Genomic DNA, 21,340 nt, shown 5'->3' with positions numbered 1-21,340 from the left:
TAATGTAGGCTAGGCTACACTGATTGAATCCGCCATTTTTTACTTCGTTGCTTTAAAGCAGATTATTGTTGAAAGATTCTTAGCTTAGTTAATTTTAGGAGCCATCTTAGTAAATCTAACGTTGTAAACCACAGCATAATAGGCCTAATGTAGCCTACAGTCGAACAGAATATGTAGATATCTACGGTGCAGCATTTAGGCTTGCTAAGCACCAAGATTTTTTTAGTATGTTTGCACTTGCCTGGTTAATAATTGCCTATTTGAAGATAGCTCGTCCAATATCAAAATTTTTAGCCCAGCCTTCAGTCGCAGCAAAATCTTAATTTGTTAATGTGCCGGCAATAAGCATAGAACAGTTTCAATGGTTTCGAAGGCGGTATCGGCGATAGCTGTAATAACGCTAGCTTATTTTTGGCTCACATCTATAAAACGTGGGCCAGTGTATGAGAGCGAGAAATCTCTGCAAGGAAAAACTGTATTGATTACAGGTGAGTAAGGTTTCTGTTTTGTAACGTACGGATACTTTAATCTTATACCAAAGTCACACCAACTTAGTCTTTCAAAAATAATTGTTAAAAAAAATCATCGAAATTAAAAACTGGAAATGGCTGCGTAGGCTGCGCATGTCGCTGCGGCTGGCTGACTGTCGGCTGGCTGGCTGGCTGTCGGCTGGCTGGCTGGCTGTCGGCTGGCTGCGCATGTCGGCTGGCTGCGCATGTCGCTGCGGCTGGCTGACTGTCGGCTGGCTGTCGGCTGGCTGGCTGGCTGTCGGCTGGCTGCGCATGTCGGCTGCGTAGCCGAGTGGTGAGAACGTCTGCGCGACGTTCGAAAAGACGTGGGTTCGACACCACTCCAGAGCACGCGGCTGTGTCTCTGCAAAGACACTTAATGGCAAGCCAAACTAAGGGGAACAGCTGACTCGAAGACTGTATGTCACTTCGCTGCTTCCTGTCGTCTGTTGTAGCCTATTGCATCTGTGATCGCAGTGTAGGCTACTGTATCTTAATGTAATAGGCGCAAATAAAAGCATGATTAGGCTATTATTATTATTATTATTATGGCAAAAGAAATGCTAAAACAGTTCACTCGGCGTCAAATTTTGGTAGGATTATTATTCAGTTTGTCTATCACATTTTTTGCACAGTTTGAAGGACTGGGAGAAGAGCATCGAGACCAGATCATGTTTGCGAGTCGTAATTTGGTGACCCTTGATCTAAAATATCCTTGTCAACGATGCTGGCTGTCATTATCCAACATCTTCACCAGTTCATGAGATTATAATATTGCAAAAATGTTAGTTGTGCCCACTATTAACCAGTGATGTACGCGCATACAAAAAAATATTGATGCCGTCAGCGTTAACGCAAACGTTCGAAAAACTATACGCCGTATGCGTCAACGCAACTTGTAAACAAAGTTGGCGGCTTCAGCGTTAGCGCATACACTATAGCGTAAACTAATTTTGTTTGCTAGGTGCCAAACATTCACACGGTATAAACCACTTGAAACAAACAAGTTTTATTTTGAATTTCCACGAAGAAACACAAGCATCTGAAAGTGTTCATCTGACATTTTGCTGTGTTTTGGTTCCAATATGCCTTTGCCCATTGAAAACATTCTTTCAACTGCAGCGCTGGAAGGTATTGACGTGTTGTAGCGAAAAAAAGACATTAAAAAGTATGCGTTGACGCTATGCGCTAAAAAACCGCGAAAACTTTACGGCGTAGCCTCAAGCGCAAACTATCCAAAAAAATGTGGCCGCAAGCGTTAGCGTAAACAAAAAGTCTACGCCGCATGTATGCGGCGTATACGTACATCTCTGCTATTAACATAGTTTTTCTAAAAAAGCTGGAGTAGTAGGCTTAGTATCATAGACATTCTGGTTTTACTGTTTTTAAATAGAAGTCATATTCAATTATTTTTAACCAACAAGACTCCATAATGTGGTGTAAATTCAAAACCATTAAGTTTAAAGCTTTTGTAGCAATATTTCCATCTGTCCAATATTTCCATCTTTTGCCAAAAAACTTAACAGACGTATAATGAGTGACCCCTTAGACAGAGGTGGTGTCATCTGGCCAAAGAGGAGGGAAGTAGTAAATACGGTTCTGGTTCTAACGCCGTGATGTAGCAGTCAGCAACGTTAAATATCAGCAGTTTGTATGGCTCTGCTTCAATGGAGTCAGGTAGGGGTGAATCATGGTTGAACCCTCTAGTTTAGAGAGTTTCTTTATTTGAACAAACATTTGAGGACAGAGAGAGTTGAATTACCCATCAGGATCAAAACTTGTATTCCTGGACATACATGTTACCCTAACACTTTTCACTTTGTTTCGAACTTGCATTCTACTTAGGAATCATGCAGCTAAATGTTCCATGACATTGCGATTTAAAAACTTTTTGCAGGTGGTAACGCTGGGATAGGAAAAGCGAGTGTTATTGAATTAGCCAAAAGAAATGCACGGATCATCGTAGCGTCAAGAAACGTGGAAAAATCAGAAATAACCAAAAATGAAGTTGTCAAATTGACTGGCAATAGTAAGGTACATATTGCCTTTTTTTGTTAAAATAAAAACGGATTGTCTTTTTGAGGACCTATAATGCTAGGCCTACTTTTTTTTGGAAAGATAGCGTTACCGTATTGTAAAAGAGTGCTAGCAATAAATTTCAAAATGCATGTGAATTGTGAAGTCCAATAAAACAATACATTTATATCTCTGTATTGTTTAGTACAAAACATCGTTTATTGCACATAAGGCTGAGCTATGTTGAAAACGATAAATCGACTTTACAAACTGAAACATAAATGCTGAGAAGTTCTAGTGTTGCTGTAGTAAGTTATAAGTCTACACTCCCGGTCTACACTTTGCAGATATTTGTCATGGAATTGGATTTGGGAAGCCAAGGATCGGTACGTTCATTTGTAAAAGAGTTCAAAAAGAAAGAAGGCAACCTTGATTATCTGATAAACAACGCAGGTATGATGGTGTAGTTTAATATCAATAAATTTCTTGCATCTTACCACTAACTACAGTGAACTGAGTAGAACTAGTTTCCTATATTTCCAACTTAGTACAGGATAATAAACTTCCAACAAAGCAATATTGGTTAACTTACCGTTTAAAAAAAAAACTTGAACAAGTAACATAGAGTATCTAAAGAATTGGACCAATGGTCTTTAGACTTGGACTCATCATCAATGTCAGCCATTGTTGTTCCACTGCAGGATGAAGGCCTTCCCCATATCTTTATAATTTTGTCTGTCTTTGCACGTTTGTGTCCAGTGTTTGTCGAATTGGTAGAGTCAGTAGCGTAGCCAGGAATTTTGAAAGGGGGGGTTTTGACGATCCAGCGGCGGGGGTCTGGGGGGCCTCCCCCAGAAAATTTTGAAAAATTACTTTGAATTTAGTGCATTCTGAAAGCATTTTCAACAAAAATGTGGGTATGAATATTCCTATAAAATGGTGCTGTCCGGTGGCATAGCAAAAGGATAAGATCATGTTTTCTTCGGCATTTTTCGGAAATAAAGCTAAGTCTCTTTGTTTTCTTGTTGCTAATTCCTGGCTGAGATGTTTGGTATTGGCAAAACTCACTCTTTTAATGCAGTTTTGTTAAAAATTGGGCAATTTTTTTTTTTAGACTGAAAGCATCATTCTCAATATCGTGACGTCACACGCGTGCCAAAGGGGGGGGGGGGGGGGTTGTAACCCCCAACCCCCCCCCCCCCCCCCCCCTTGGCTACGCCACTGGGTAGAGTTCGTCTCGCCATCTAAATACAATTAAATAAATATTGAAAAGCCAAGGAGTAATAAAAGTAAGCAAGTATAAAAAACACATAAAAATATAAACAAAACTATGAAGTATTCTGTTATACAATTCTTTACAAGAAATCTTTCATTCCATAAATCTTTCCATAACATGTTGCTAGATCTAACAAACCGTGGGAACAATTATATGCTTCACCAGTGCTGTATTCGTAACAAAAGCACAGGGTATACTGTCTCAGATTTGATAAAATGATAAATAAACACACAACTTGCAAAATACTAATCTTTATTTTACCATAACATGAACACTTGAACAGTGCTGTGTTTGCAAAAAAGGCACAGAGTATACTGTCAGATTTTCCAAAATGATCAATAATATACAACTTGCAAAATACTAACCTTTATTGTACCATAACTTGAATTATCAACATCAAACTTGGACGAGATCGAGGAAGGCCTACAAAATTGTTTATTTTTCTATGAATACATTCCAAACAGCCTGCCGAGAGGAATCTAATCTTGATCCTCTTTACAAATTTGGGATCTAGTCTCCTTAGCTGATCGGTGGTTTAGCAGCCAGGATCTTACATATTTTTAGCGGTAAATTGAGCCACAGGTGGTCCATTGCAAATTGCAATTAATAAACATCAAACAGCTCACATTATCAATGAGCAAAGATGCTTTTAAACCTGTGATAATATTGGGCTAAAACTAAAACTGTTGATAATATTGGGCTATATAATGTTAAATGTAGTGTTGTTGCTTAGTTATGTCTGCTTATGGTTTAAAAGAGTTACCTCTCTACCCAAATTGTGATAATATTGTTCATTAAACTGAAACCACGTTCACATTCTGCTGTCGAACAAGGTAAAGTTGAAATAGCTGTCATTTTTCAGGTTGCAAGTTAGCAATATCAACCATTAGCTGACCATTGTCAGTGTCAGCAATAGCGCAAAGTCTCATTTGCATTCTGCTAACAATGCTCTGAATGAATTGATTCGCGTTAACCCATTACAAGCCGCCACAAGTTCCCATTGTTCTTTTTAGGAAATATTTCAGCCACAAAGTTGTATTGTCATAACTTTTTAATTAGTTTAAAAAAATTTAATGATTTTTGTATTTTCGATGCATTTTTTTGTTTGCCTTTTAAAAGGACACCGGCCACATAGTCAAATATAAATCTCGCGATACCTTAACATAAGCAAGTGTCTGTTTCGGTAAAAATTTGTCAGATCTTTCTTGAAGGACGTTTCAAAGTTATTGTATGAACATATTATATTCACGGTAACCCTCGGCGTAGCTAGTGGGAGGGTGTCCCCCCAGTAGGCAGCCCCCCCCGGTTGGAAGCTTGTGGGGCAGAATATTTTTAAATATATGGTTTTGGAGGCCAGTCTATGATGGAAAAGACGTGGGCAAAAACCACATTGTATGGAGGGTATGGATTGTATGGAGGGAGGGACGTGGTAGTTTTAGCTTTTCTAGTGTTCGTTTTTCTTGGGCTTTTTGTATCCTTTTTTCTTCGAAAATTTCCGTGCCTTCCTTAGATCTTTTTATCCAAAGTAAGCTGTCACTAGCAAGGTTTTCCCATGAATCCAGATCAATGTTTGCATGGTTGAGGGAGACTTTCAGCTGATCTTTGTATCTCATTTTTGGTCTTCTGGGGGTGGGGGGCTTTTCTTGTCTCTAGTTGTCCCTCTTCGTTGTCCCTTCTCAAGACATGTCCTGTCCAATGAAGGCAGTGTTGCAATATGGTGGCTTCTGAACTGGGCAACCTAGCGCGATCAAGGATTGCATCTTTGGTGAGACTATCTTCCCAACGAGTGCCTAGCATTTGACCCAGTTTCCTCTGCTGAAAATTTTCAAGACGTTTGATGTCACAGCGGTATAATGTCCAGGTTTCACAAGCATAGAAAAGGGTGGTTAGAACGACTGCCCGGAGAACCACAATTTTTGTGCGGATAGATATAGCATGGTTGTTGAAAACACGATAGTTAAGTCTTCCATAGGCACAACGTGCTTTTACACGATGTTCAATATCCTTTGACAGTGTTACAAACAGCCAAAAAAATGTGGCCATGTGGCCGGTGTCCTTGTAAAAGGCAACAATAAATATAAAGCAAAATAAACAAATAAAAGAAGCAAAACCTTACACAAATTAGAGTGATAGTAGGAAGCACAATATTACAGAGTGTCAAACTATGAAGAGACATAATTCATATCTATTACTAATAGGCAATAAAACATGCATGTTCCTCCTCACTTCACTTTATCCGGCTTTTCTCATTTTTCAACAATTTTCAAACTTTCACAAAATTCAGAAAAAGTACGTTGTTCGCAAATATTTATCAACACCTTCCAAAACAGACCCTAAACAACTACTATCAAGTCCAAAATGATTCAATCAAAATAAGATGATGCAATACTGATGCATTCAAGACGATGTTCTTTTAAAAGGACACCGGCCGTAAATGGGTTAATTGGCACCATTTAGAATTCTGTAGTAAGCCTAGTTGTCAAGAACCAGCAAGGATAGCATACGCATTCTCTTTGGAAAACCAGAGGGTATACTATAATTGCTCGAAAAAGCAGAGGGTATACTGCGTATACCGCCGTATACCCTCGAATACAGCCAGTGTTGGGCGCGATAACTCATTTTTCAGTTAAGCGATAACGATAATCGATAAACGAAAAATGCCTAAAGCGATAACGATAAACAATAAATCAAAAAAAAGTTAAGCGATAACGATAAACGATAAAATTATCGCCGATAATGTCCGATAACGATATTTTTTTTTTTCTTGATTAGCGCTGCCCCATCCCATGTAGCACGAACTGTTTTCATCAACATGACGAAAAATCGAACATAATATAGCCTACTGTAAAGGGACAAAACTCTTTGTAAGTTATGCATGAATAGAATCGCAACAGCGGCAGTGGGTATCGAATCTTCAACCTCTTGATCCAGAATCAAACCACTGAGGTAACCGACGTGCTTATAATTATACCTTCAGATACCAGTTGGATGCTTTTATCAATTGAGTTTCACTGCCGCTTACGTGCAGTAGACAAAATAATTAAATCAAATGAAAATACCATAAAAATTCTAAACTTTGTATTTTGCTTTCTTTTTTATAAAGGGCTGTTTACAACAAAATCAGCAATAATTGAAAAAATTCCAAAATTGTTGCATGCATTTCATTCGTGGCCTACGAAAATAGATGGCCTGGACACTGTGCACAAGCCTTCAGAACTGAAGGCTGACTCCCAAGTTTATGATAAAGAAAAACGTCACTCCCAAGGGAGGTTTTCCTTGCGATTGTCGAGTCACATTCTAGAGTTGATAAAATTTGTTTTTCCTTCACGTCGTTTCAACATCGGTAGACGTTGAAACGATATAAAATAGCTTTGCTAGCTAGCGCCTGCTGGGTACAGTCAAGTACAGCTTTTTACTGAATTCACTAGTATTAACAGAAGCTCAAAGATGCATGTAGCCTACAGATACAAAGTAGAGTTTAAATGATAAAGAATACCTATGTAATGTGTTGGTATCTGGAAGCAGGATTTATGATTTAGAGGTTATTTTGTAGTCCTGAGAAGGTTTACAAGAAACTAGTAGTTGTTTCAGAGTAGGAAGGGTTATCATAACATGCACTCAGGTAGTGGCAATGAAATTATTCGGAAAGCCCTAGTTGGCCAGATATTTTTATTTTGTACAATCGCTATTTTTTGCCTACCGAAAATGTGTTCAGTGTCCTGATTATTCTTGAAAAGTTTTTAGCTGAACACAGTAAAAACTTAAGTGAGGTAGTAAACTAACAAACAAGACTTGTAGTTAAATTAAGGCAATTCACAGTGTCTGTTTAAAGATAACATCAAGTAAATATTGTATGATTGGCCTGCATCAGTGTAGCCTTTTTTGCTAATAGACAAGTATTTTTACAGATTACCCAATAAACAAATAGTGCCTCTTAAATGATGTGTGCCTCACTGCAATTCAAATTATGATTCTTCCGAGATCACTGTACTGTGCATAAATTTCCAAAAGATGATGTATTGTGGAGAAACAAAAGTGGAAAGATAGCATTCCGAGAGCCAAGTGGGTTGTAACTAAACATAGAGCAGTTTGTGCTCGTCACTGGCCTGAAGATGAACCATTATCTCCATACAATGGGAAACTGCGGCCGACAAATCCTCCTCCGCTATTTCCTGACATTCCAACAAGTTGTGTTCTCACACCTCCAACAAAAAAAAAAAGGAAAACTTTAGCTTCTAGTGAAAAGCGAGATATTATTCCTGATGAAATTGGTGAGTTTGTAAAGCAAGATACTTTACTTTTGGATGATTTGTGTAATGTTTGAGAAATGAAAATGTCGTAGTTTACAAAACAGAAATTTATACTACAATCCAATGAAAAATTATGGAAGTCGGAATGCCATTGTTTGCACTGAAATTACATGAAGACTACACGTTTGCTGCTTATCACAATGGGTCCTCAATGAGGACTCCTCATGTTCCATTGCACGTTTGTTACACAATCGGATATCCAAAATAAAGACAAAATCAGCTTTATCCGCAGCCATTACTTTTCTTGCAAATAAAGAAGAAGACAGTAAAGCAGCTAACTAGAGACACCAGCAAGGCACTACATCAAACATGCAATGGACTCATCGATCTTGCGAAGTTTTTATTACAAACAGGAGCCAAATATGTCTTGCTTGGTTGGTTTACCACTGATGATTTGGAAAAATGCTTCTCAAAGCTTCGCCAAGGATCTGGGGGAGCTTTTTCATAACAGCAAAATCCGTCATTGAGAAAGTGAACATAGGCTACAACGAGCAAAGTTGACACTTCAGCTCGATAGCCTATGGAAGTTGAAGGTATTGATGGACACCAGTGTGAATTCTGCAACAGAGACTTATCTGACGCCGAAAAGGAAACTATTGACAATATTATTTCACTGGAAGAATGTGTTACCACTAGTACAAACAATGCTATGATTTATATTGCTGGATATATTCAACGAAAGATTCCAATATTAAATGATGATAACACTTATTATTATTTTGAGAAATATAAACACTATTTTACCACCATTGATAGAGGTGCACTGACTGTCCCTGTTGACACCCTTGTCCAATGGTCTGTATTTTGTATGATTTTTTTTTCAAAGATTAACAGGGTCGTTCTGTAGGTCATTCTAAACAATTTCATGCTAATTGCAAAACAGTAGGCTACAAGTTCAATGGTATAACAACGAAACATTTTCGGATATTGCCTAATATATTCATTAAAAACTATGCCTTAATGAATACCCCGAGGAATTCAAAAGAAACTGAACTGAAAGTGATAAAGCTGGGATAGGAATACGTTAGGTTAGGTTTTATCATTTAAATTGAAAAGTATGATCAATCTCACTTTCCATTTTGAAAATATACATTTATGTGTAGACAACAGTTGTATATCGGAGTTAGCAGACTGTAATTATACATAATTAAACCATTCAAAAAGTTTGCTCTAATTATCCATTTCCTGTATTTTTCAGTTTTCTTTTCGTTTGACATCTAATGTTTAAGCGTATTATTTGAAGATGCCCTTACTTAGCACGTATTTAATCTGCAAGCCCTTTTTGGAGAATGCGCTTTCACACAGTCGATTTTTTTTGCAATCTGTATGTGAGCATTTGATAATGCAATAATTATATCAGTAAAACTAAGGCAAAACCAGGCACATGGTCCATATGATTATGGAACTTGTGCAAAACCGCAGCTTTACCCTTTCCACCGGTAGCGGCCGACGAAGTAGACTACGTCGACTCAGGAACGGCGTCCCACAGGGCTCTGTCCTGGCTCCCCTCCTCTTTAACACTTACATCTATGACCTGCCTGACACCATCTCCAGGAAGTATGCTTATGCAGACGATCTGGCTCTCCTGCATCCAGCCGGAGATTGGCAGTCAATGGAGAGGAACCTAAGCCAGGACATGTCAACTATATCAACATATCTCCAGAAATGGAAGCTACAGCTCAGCAAGGCAAAGACAGTGTCGGCGGCCTTCCACCTAAACAACAAGGAAGCAAAACGTGAGATCAACATTACCACCGATGACGAACACCTCCCCTACTGCGCCGAACCCACCTACCTCGGCGTAACCCTGGACAGGTCACTCACGTACCGACGACACCTGGAGTCACTGCGCAAAAAACTATCTGCGCGCGTTGCACTTTTGAGGCGGCTGGCGGGTTCCGGCTGGGGAGCTGATGCGAAAACCCTTCGCACAGCTACCTTGGCCCTTGTCCATTCTACCGCTGAGTACTGCGCACCAGTGTGGTGCCGCAGCTCTCACACCCGCCACATTGACACCGCCATCAATGACGCACTACGCACTGTGACTGGATGCCTGCGTCCCACTCCAACGGACTGCCTTCCCATCCTTGCAGGCATCCAACCTGCTGAGCTTCGCCGTAAAGGAGCCATGATTTCCCTTGCTCGTCGCGCACTGGACCCCGACCACCTCCTCCACAGTACATTCCAGCGCCTACCTGGAGGACAGCAGCGACTGAAATCAAGACGCCCATTTGTGCCCGCCGCACGACAGCTTCTGAACAACGTTGAAGATCTTGGAATAAGTGCGGCACACTGGACGAACTACACATGGAACATGGAGTGGCAAAACAACACCTCCCGACTCCGTGATTTCCTACCCGACGTCGATCCCCACCCTCCGGGAATGTCCCTCGCAAGACTTGCGTGGGTCCGGCTTAACCGCCTACGAACCGGCGTCGGTCGCTTTCGTTCAGACATGTGCAAATGGGGCCTGGCTCCCTCACCGGGATGCGAGTGTGGCGCCACAGACCAGACAGTAGATCATGTCGTCCATGACTGCCCAATCCATCAACCACCACATGGAGCGCTTGGACTGAAGGCCCTGGATGACGAAACTGTCGAGTGGCTGATGACATCATGCCCAAACATATAGTCCAGAAGAACAGCTCATACGACGAAGAAGAAGTAAAACTAAGGAAATACCAGTGCATCTTAAGCATTCCATTTAATGTTTAAACTATTGAATTGTGTTTCTATGTTGCTTGATAAATGCTATGATATTTTTTTTTCTCATATTTAAAGCTGCTTGTGATCAGAAAAAAACAGTAATGTGCTTGAATAAACATTCTTGACGAATATGCAACCAAAGTACGCTTTTCATTAATAACAGACTTCAGCCTTCAGTTCTGAAGGCTTGTGCACGGTGTCCAGGCCATCTATTTTCGTAGGCCACGATTTCATTGCATTGCAATTTGCAACTCTAAAAATTATTGTGTTGTCAAGGCCGTCGCTGCAGGGGGGGGCGTGCCCCCTCCCCTGGCAACGACCTGTGTACACACACTTCAGGCACTGAAGAAGAACTGGTTTCAATTTTAGTTTCATTAACTAGGTGGCTAGTAAAAATATTACTTTTTATGGTCTTTCCATTTGTGTGTTGATCCAAAATAAAATTTATCGGCGATTATCGGCGATAATCAAATATTGCCTTTGGCAATAACGATAAACGATAACTGAAAAAATAATTGAGCGATAACGATAAGCGATAAAAATTTATCGCCGATAATGCCCATCACTGAATACAGCACTGCGCTTCACCATCGCCAGTAGCCAGCCAAGAAAATGAAATTGGGGGTACAAATTTTCTTTTGTCCAGGCCAAGGTGCAAGCAATTGTAGCCTAAGCATTTTTTAAGTTTACTACGATCTCATGCTTTGCTAGTCTTGTGTCGGCTGTGCCGGATACGGTAGGCCTAACTACAAAAACTAGTCGCTGATGATAACTGGCTTTAAAGAAAAAATTACCACTAAATTTCAGCAATGAGTGACATCATTAGCGAAACGCATGAGTCGAAATTTTATAGCCTAGATAGATCTAACGCAGTGGTTCCCAACCTTTTTGTCTTGGTGACCCTCTTTAAAAATTTTCGTAGGTACCGCGACCCCCACCTATATTCTTTCTTAAATGCAAGTATACTAATAACAAATAATACAACAAAAGGCAGCACTAAAAATGTTTAACTTTCGCCGCACTTGCATCCCCGAGAACCAGCTTTACCGTTTTTAACAAGCATGGCTTCACAAGTGTTTCCCCAATAGTGTGAGGTTTCTTTCCTTTGGCAATTTCCAGTCCAACTTTATAGGACGCCTGAATTACAGCCACATTTGCCTGATAAAAGTTTCCAGTAGCGTCAAGCCGTTGCCACTTGAGACCAGCTTCATGGCGTTTAAAGAATGCTGCATCCTTTTTAGCATGTTGAGGGTGTTTGGTTTCTAAATGGCATTTCAATTTTGATGGTTTCAATGATTCTGCGCTAAGAACAACGTTGCAGAGAACACACTGTGACTTATCAACACCATTGGTCAATAAAGAAGTAAAGTCAAGGTTAATGTACTCTTTAACGTATTTTCGTTTTTTCTTCATGGAACGATGCTCCCTTTAACTATTTTTTAGCAATCTCGAGTATTGACTGATCTCTGTTGTCTAATATACAGTACAAGCAGGGCCGTAGTCAGACCGCAGAGCAAGGGGGGGCCAACTTTTTTTTAGGGGGGGCCAAAAAAATTGAATCATTGTAATTGTAGCTGTTGCTCGAGAATGTTGAGATTTTGCCAGGGGGGGGCGAGGCCCCCCTGGCCCCCGGCTGGCTACGGGCCTGAGTACAAGGCTACTTCGTTAATAGAATTTCAATTTACACTTTTACAGCGAATAGTCTTACACAGTATGCGTCCACTGTAGTGTAATAAACGTGACTGTAGGACCTACAGTCACGCTTATTACATCACAGTGGACGCATACTGATGCAATAATGTAGTGCTACAAGCAATCCGAATGAAATGGTTACCGCTAGCGGACCGGTACCTCGTCCTACTTACATTACATTCACGTTTGTTGTTGCATGAGCAACAGCTTCGCGACCCCCTATAAAATGCTCTGCGACCCCCAGGTTGGGAACCACTGATCTAGCGAAAGGTTTTTATAGACAATATAGGCTTGGTTAGTATTTGCTGTGCCGTGACGAACGGGAAGGCAAGGAAGTTAAGTTTTGTATCGACCTTCAGGTATGCCTTCAAGTGTCCTGCCAATGACACAACCGCATGCTCTTGCAGTGTCTTTTTGAATGCTTTACAAGGGCTCTCAATAGTCACCACTCGGCAGTGCAGCTACGAAATGTTTTGTAGGCTATTGTCTTAAACCACGATAAGAAAGGCTTGATTATAAATCATTCACACATAAATTGATGCGATATCTTCTCTAACTTATTAAAATTGTAATAATCATTAAATCAAAACAAAGTTTGGCTGAAGTGTACCAAAACAGCAAGTTGTTCAGAAAAACACATTGCCTGATTGATTGTTTTAGGTGAAAGTGCACATTTGCGTGTCATGCAAACTTTACAATAAGTTCTCTAGAGCGTGATACGAACTTTTCCTCTCTCTCGCTCTCTCTCACTCCCTTACAAGTTTTAATTGCATTACTGATTACGAAAGAGCACAATTGGCGAGCAGAGGCAAGCTCATTCACTATCATGTAGGCTAAATTTCTTCACCGGTAGGATTCAAAAGCCTGCTAGGTAGGTAACATTACGAGTTTTTTATGCTATTTTTCTTTATACCATACTAATGCGGTTATTAATAAAATTATTTGAGAAAAAATGTCTAGTTATTTGAAGAAAGAAAATGAAATATCTTCTGACATGTGACTTCTGACTAGTTATTTGAACAAATTAAATTTTACCATGAGTTTTCAAAGTTTTATCAGTTTAGGAAATTTGTATAGCCTACTGTTGTATTTTAAAGTACATTAACAGTTTTTTTTTTTTTTAATGTAAAATGTAGCATCATCAACTTTGGAAGCTTTTGTATTTGGTATTCCGATTTAGGTTTATTGATTTTTTTGTCTATATCCCATTATACTAATGCTGCTAATTGTAAAACTATTTAAGCAAAAATATCCAGTTATTAACGTAACAATGGTACTGAAAGAACATTGATTATGATTTCATTTCTTACATCAAGTACTAAAAGTATAGTTTTGTTCAAAGGTGCAAGTTTGATGCTAGAAAGACACAATTTGATGATTTATTTACGATAATTTGGACACCTAGGCAGGTCTGTGAATGTAGATTGAAGTTAAGTCAGCGTTGTTGACCTAAGTTGAACGTTTTATTGCCCGTGTTTTTGTACACTGCCAAGTTGATGACTGTGGAGTTATTACACCAGGGATCTGGAACCCATTTCTTGTGAACCAAATATGGCTCTTTGTGACGGCATCTGGCTCACAGAAAGTCTTTGTGACGGCATCTGGCTCACAGAAAGCTTTACCTTAACTTTTTATTACAGCTGAAAACACGCTCAGAATGCATCAAATTAAATGCTTTTTTAAAATTTTCTGATGCCACTATACATGTTGGTTGTAGTGTTAAAGCATTGTATGACTCTCACGGAAATATATTTCTAAAATTGTAGATCTCATGGCTCTACGTAAAAACTTCCCCGACTTTGTATTAGACTAAGTTATTATACACCACCTCAGAGATTGTAAGTAATGCTGCGTTTTTAAAAACATATTTGCAAAGACAAAATTTGGGCAATTTTGTTCGCCCTCCTAAAAGTTTTTCTCTCTTACGGCTATATCTTGCTTGGTATAAGAGTGTGACCGAAGAGCTACAGTATGTATGCTACTTTAGTTATAAGATACATTGGGTTTTTACAATTTTCAGGAGTTTTTATGGTAAATGGCACCACAGACAATGGGGTGAGCAAAACATTTAATGTCAATCATCTTGGCCATTTCCTTCTCACTAACCTCCTCATGGACATGATGAAGTCACAAGCAAAACAACGTCCTGTCCGCATCATAAATGTTTCTTCCGACGGATACAGGTGCCAACTAGTCATTTATAAGTAGGATCAGGGCCGGATTTAGCTAATGGGGGGCCCGGGGGCACTTTTAGATCGGGGGGCTCCGTGCAAAAAAAAACCACCTCTACGTCTACAGTAGCATTAATCCAGCACTGCACAGCATTTTTTCAGAAACTTCAAAGGCTGAACGAAAGAAAAAGTAACACAAAAACACATTTTTTCCACGTAGGGAGGCCCTTGAAAAGTCGGGGGGCCCGATGCACCTGCACCCTCCGCTCTCCCCTAAATCCGGGCCTGAGTAGGATGCATTTTTATCTTAACAAGCCTATTTAATTTTGTATAGGCTACTTTTTAGGATTCTTCTCACATGTTTGTTTCAATAAAACCACAAAATACTGTAGATTGTATACTGTGATAGTGTTGTTTTCACTACAGATTTGGAAGTATGAGCAAGAAAAGTATATACTCCAATCCTCAAAGTTTGGTAGAAAAGTTCATTTCTTACGGCGATAGCAAATTGGCAAACAATCTTTTTACATTAGAATTAAATAGAAGATTTAAGACGTATGGAATAACATCTTATGCTGTCCATCCAGGTAATCAGTTTTTATCATACTTATAGTTAAGTATGGCGCAGCGGTGGGATGGCGCAGCGGATAAGGCGTTGGCTTTCCAATTATGCAAATCTGGTTCGACTCCCGGCTTACGCTGGTTGTTGACAAACACCGCTCACCTCTACCGCTACCGCTACACCGCTACATGGTGTAATAAATTGGGTGGGCGTAGTTGCTGAAGGAAAGGCGGCCGAGAGAAAGGAACTGGCCACCCTACTCTCGTTAGTGCCGAAGGCTTAGTACAATGAGAACCTTATCTTCTCATCCCCCAAAGCTTGAATTAAGTATGGGACCCACCTTTACCTTTTTTTTATAGTTAAGTACAGTCTCAAAAGTACAATTAATGGTATTTGATTACTTAATTGACTGTTCAGGGTTTCAAATTCTATTAAACTGCTTCATCTTTCTTTCTAAACTCAACGTCGGCAACGTCAGGCACACTTCTTTTCTTAAAGAAGCTTGACTTTTTCAAAATGTTGTTTGAATTGTGTACTTTTGTACTGAGTAGGCCACAATGAATGCTCGGTCTATCCTAACATAAATTGCAATGCGTAAAGAGGATTAATTCTCAGTCAAACACTTTATTAAAATTAATGATTTTTCCATTGTTTTCTTTATTCCATTTATAACAGTGAAGATGGAAAGGGTATAGGCCTACACCAGAGTTCTCATCCTTTATCCCATTGAGTAGCCTGTTAAGTTATAAAGCAAAAAAACCAAAATCCCAATAAGCTGACACCGAATAAACTGATAATATAGCGTACTGGACTTTAATGTGAAGGCTGGGTCTGTTTTTTGCCAATAAGCTTCTCAAGTCGGGGTGCTGATGTTAGACAGGCACACACGAAAGTAATGCTCCACATCAAATGCCCCTGGAAATCTTCTCGTGAACGTCTCCATGTTTGCAAACTTAAGGTTGAAAACCTCTGGTGATCACAGTAGCCTACCGACTACCGTAGTTTTCAAAATGCTTGCTGAATACGTGCTTAGATCTGCATTTTTTGAGCTATGCATCTTTTGTACATCCATAAAATATTTACGACTTTTGTCCATTTAAGAATTTCCTCTTTTCTGTCTAAAACTATTTTCAAAGTTGCGTCCCAATTTCGACGGCCTTCAGTTTTATGAAAACTATAAAATGATCCATACATAACGTTATGTTGTTGGCAGGCTTCATTAAAACTGACGTAGGTCGTCACATGCCAATACTTCTACTGAAAGCTGCCACACTAGCCGTTAATGCACTTGGAAGGTAAGAATAAAGTACAGTAGGCTACTCTAGACTAGAGCATTTAAAATGATAGGGTAATCTAAACATGAAATTATTAGAGTAGGCTACGGTAGATATCTAAGTAGATTTCTACTTGAAGGAATAAAAAACAAATGCTTACCATAGAGCTATAGAAAGAAACCGCACGTTTTCTTGAAGAATATAAACACCATTTAGTTGAGTAGTATCAATATCATTTGACCAGTAAAGGGTGCCCAAAGCTTTGTTGGCCACGGCCGCATTTCGCTATTTGAGAATCTTGGCAGGCCGCATTGAATTTTACTCTCATTTTTGTCTTAAGTTTGCATAATGGGGGGTAACCAATCACAAAACGTTTTAGGTTATACATTTAACCCGCTTAATCGGCCCACGTTTAATCGGACCACCCGCTTAATCGGACCGTTTTCCACTGTTCTCAAAGCCAAATCAAATTTTCTGCACAATTTTTTCCGCTTTCATCGGATCACTACCTCGCTTAAACTAGGGCTACCATATGTCTTCTTTTAAGAAGATTTGTCCTCTTTTATCAAGAAAAATTAATGGTCATCCAAGGACACCTAAAAATGCTCAAATGTTCTTTGTTTTGTCAATTTGAGTTTTTTTACTTATATTTTCAACAGGATTTTATTGTTATTTGACTTTTCGGCGACGTCTTGTGTATCATTTCCAAAAAAATGCTCTATGTCTATGCTTACCAATGTAGGCCTAATATATTGATTATTATTCTACAAAAAATTGGTGTAGGCATGGCCACCTAAAGATACGGCCTGATTTGTCACATTTTGCAGAAATTTCCAGGTTTTTCTAACTTTGGCCGAACGTTTAAATACATTTTTCTAAAAATTAGATTTTTACGCTTTCTTTACTCTTTTCCCCAGATGACACTAGGTTTTAACATCCTCACATGTTGAAAAACAAAGAAAGTTTGATTTTATAGATTTTAGTCAGACTGTTAAATTTCAATAACAGTCTGATTTTGCGTTTTTCAACTTACTTTTTCTCATTTGCTACTGCTTCTCCAAAGCAACAAAAAAGTTTTTTGTCATTAGAAAACCGCAAAAAGTAAAAACATCTCAAAAAAAATGTCAGTCAAGCACTAGCAGTAGCTGTAATCAAAATCTGCAAAATGTGACAAATCAGGCCGCATCTCCAGGTGGCCATGGTGTAGGCTACCTTGTTTTACTGTTGTTGGAAACAATCTTAGACGTGCATTCTAGCATATTAAATGCCATTGTTTTGCGATTATCGTTAGTAAGTGCGGTCAGAGGTGAGTGCGAGCAGAGCTGCAAGTCCACATGTGAGGAATTTTGTGACAAAATCAAAATTGAGCAAATCAAAAAGCGAGAAAAAAGGACAATAAAAACCATGACTTCAACACAAAAAAATTGCAAAAATGTTTATTTACGATGATGTTATTATGGTACGATCTATTTTACATTGATTTAACGCTTGTAGACGTTGCTGATTACCAACTTTAGTGTTTGATTCGTTTGTTGTTAGAAGCAAATCTGAAAAAACTTCCAAAAATGCACTGTGCTTAACGTAGCCTAGCCTACTGCAAAAACAAATCGTGACATGGATACTTAACCTGCAGCATATACACGTGCAAATACATTAGATTAGAACGTATTTTGATTATGAGGCGCCGGCAGCCGTAATGGTGCAAGAAAAGAGATAATTTTTCAGTTGAGTCTGTTATTAACATCTTAAAGGTTGTGTTTCAACCATATAGTGTTTCAATCATAATTTTACTCAAAAATAGTGAAAATTGTTTTCCCCACTTAATTGGATCATCCGCTTAATCGGACCAGTTTGGCTTGGTCCCGATGTGGTCCGATTTAAGGTGGTTGACTATATGCGCATTGTGCAACTCCAACTGCCTAACAAATGAAATATGATTATGTTATTATGTTACATAATAATTACAAACCAAACGTCAAGCACGCAGGCTTGTCTGCAGTATTTTAACTTGTTGGTCTTTCAGGATAGAAAATACTTGTAGCCTACTGTATTTGACTACAAATTTTGAACTTAAGCCGTTTCAACTATACAAATTAAAAAAACTCCTGGAGATCTGTCCACAACAACCAAGTTTTTACCATATGATCTAGCTTGAAGTAGATTATGAGCCCAGGCCGAGGCCGCAAATCTTGTTCTGCGGGCTACACTGTGAGCACCCCTGGTCACTAGTGAGTTTGAAACTATAGTAAGTCTACTGTCAAAAACAGATGTAATGGGTTGAAATATGTTTGGATTTGTTTTAGTTCTACTTTATCTTATCTTACAATATTTCAAAGTTTTTGATATTGATTCAATATAATTGTAATGTCTGTACATAAGTCAGTATTTCTCAAACTTAGTTTCTTCACGTAGGAAGCTTACAAAAGTGACTGTCCAACGGCAATTTAAGTTATAACTTGGTTGCACCAGGAATTGCTTTCCTTTAATAGCATTGAACACGAAAAAGTTTACATTTCGAAACGTTTTCTAAACATGAGTGTAGTAGCCTACTGTATCTATATTTTGGCCTCTTTATGTTTGGATTAGATTGACCAAGCAGTTCAACAATTATTGTGCTCCTTATGTTGTTACTAAGCTAAGTTAAACATACGTTTTTATTAATGCGAGATATTTAGTTCATGTATTACGTCACATCATTTCAGAGACCCCTTTTACGGAGCTCAAACCATCATGTATTGCGTATTGGACGATGATGTTGTGAAATACAGTGGCGAATACTTCATGGATTGCGCACACAGGGAGGTCTACCAGTTCGCCAAAAATGAAAGTGATGCGAACTTCTTATGGGAAGAAAGTTTAAAACTGACTGGACTTTTGTAACTAAGAAACTTCACTTTGTACTAACAAATAAAATAACATGCTGATGACTGAATTTCCTTTGTAATTTTTGATCTGTTGGTTGGACTTGGCCTACTACTTGTGTGTTTTTATAAAGCCGTAGACAGGTTACCATTTCATACGTTAGCTGACAGTATACCACCATGACCAGGCAAAATTATTATGTGAAAATCGCTGGAGTTTCAATGACAGCTTTTATTGCATTCTCTCGTGTAACTTATATGACTTTATTGTATTAAACCGGTTTAGTTAATCACTGAGTGATAATCCAATAGCCTTCCTTCCAACTCTAACTTCCGTATCACTAACTTTGGGTGATGAAAAGATATGTCTGCAGTCTAACAGGTTGGCATAACGACAAACCTGACAGCATATTGCAGGCGAAACAAATCCACTAATCCCATCCCCTAAGAAACACATTGCGTAGTGGAAAAACCACAACTCCTCAATTCCAAGTTTATTCTATTGAGATTTGAGAATCGCCTAGGTTGCAAAGTTAAATCAAATGGAATTCCAGAACAAAAACAGAGAAGAAACTCAATCTGAACGTTAGGCAAAGTGGTGAGATAATAAATAAAGATAAATAATAAAAAAATAAAAATGTTGGCCAGAGGAACATCACATTAATTTACATTGATAATAATGTATTTTGTCGCATTCAAGCTTACACGTGTTTGATGAGCTTATATGAGATCACATTTGATTAGCTTTAACAAATTTTAGGCTAGGTTTAACCAGAAAGCGTTGGTTGAGCATCGTGATAAAAATATCATTTTGTTGGAAAATGTGAAGATCTGGCAACCCTTTTGCATAACGTAGCGTCACACCTTGCTCTCAGATTAGAAAATAGCGTAAGTTGCGCTTCCTGGTGAAATTGGTTTAGAAGGGATTATTTGCTCGTACTACAGTACAATAGACTTAGGCAGAGAATTTACTGGATCGAGTCCTGAACTTGCGTGATCTTTGAAAATTATCAGGACCAAGACCGGATCTTTCACCTCCACAGTGCAAGCTTGTTCCTGCGCTCTGCACATGGCGATAGTGATAAAATAATGCATGTCCACCCCGCTAGCTCAGTGGTTACATGCCCGGCTCAAGATCACGCGGCGCTGGTTCGACTCTCAGGGTGTGCGCTTGAGCAACGCATTTCAGGACTGCTCTCCATTTAGCGGCAACTAATAATGAATGAAATAATTTTCCGGCAACAACACTTCAACAATCGAAAAACTTCACTCTGTCAATCTCGCTAACCGGCCCTGCGTCAAAAGCGTCTACAAGTATGCGAAACTACCAGCACCAGGAATAACCTATCAAGGCTATGTCAGTCCGAGGATAAAGATTCAAAACCAAACCAACCAAACCAAACCAAACCAAACCAATACGGTACTTTCAGTGTTAATACTTAGTAAAATAGAATGTTTTCAAGCGAGTTTTAAGTTCATTAAAATTTTCAGATTCCTTTACACAAACAGGTAAATAAGTCCAGCAGTTGGCAGCAACACTGGGAAGCTGCGATTTCCATATTGCGTCTCACACAAAGGGTTACATAAGAGCAATGGATGTTGAGAACACAATGTTCTAAAAGGTTTATAATGTGCAAGTTAAGTGTCGATAACTCGGCGCTAAACCTTGGAAAACTTTATATACTGGTAGACTAATTTTCAAAAGTATCCGATACAACACAATTGAACCAATTCAACGATTTTAGCATGGAAGTAATATAACTCGTGTTTACATGTTAGTGGTTCCCAAACTTTGGTTCGCGGCCCAAACATGGGTCGCGAAGGCAGGGCCGTTGACAGGATTTCTCGGGCCCGGTAGCCTACTAATTTATTTTCGGGCCCCCTTCATCGACAATGTATTATGAATATAAAGGTTGTGTACAAACTTTTACTGATGTGCTGTTTAAATGAAGATGACACATGC

General features: G+C 39.0%; 1 protein-coding gene across 1 annotated transcript; it reads left to right on the top strand.

Moving 5' to 3' along the window:
- The first annotated feature begins 290 nt into the window (after positions 1-290).
- Positions 291-19,661, top strand: LOC145783509 (retinol dehydrogenase 11-like). The gene is made up of 7 exons (XM_082595398.1): positions 291-488; positions 2,407-2,543; positions 2,873-2,978; positions 14,530-14,692; positions 15,107-15,267; positions 16,456-16,537; positions 19,219-19,661. The coding sequence occupies exons 1-7, from the start codon at positions 362-364 to the stop codon at positions 19,394-19,396; spliced, it is 954 nt and encodes a 317-aa protein (XP_082451524.1). The 5' UTR covers positions 291-361; the 3' UTR covers positions 19,397-19,661.
- Positions 19,662-21,340: the final 1,679 nt, after the last annotated feature.

This window comes from Aplidium turbinatum, chromosome 14 (genome assembly GCF_918807975.1).
Source record: "Aplidium turbinatum chromosome 14, kaAplTurb1.1, whole genome shotgun sequence".
Lineage (NCBI taxonomy): Eukaryota > Metazoa > Chordata > Ascidiacea > Aplousobranchia > Polyclinidae > Aplidium > Aplidium turbinatum.
This window is presented reverse-complemented; position numbering and strand designations above follow the sequence as displayed.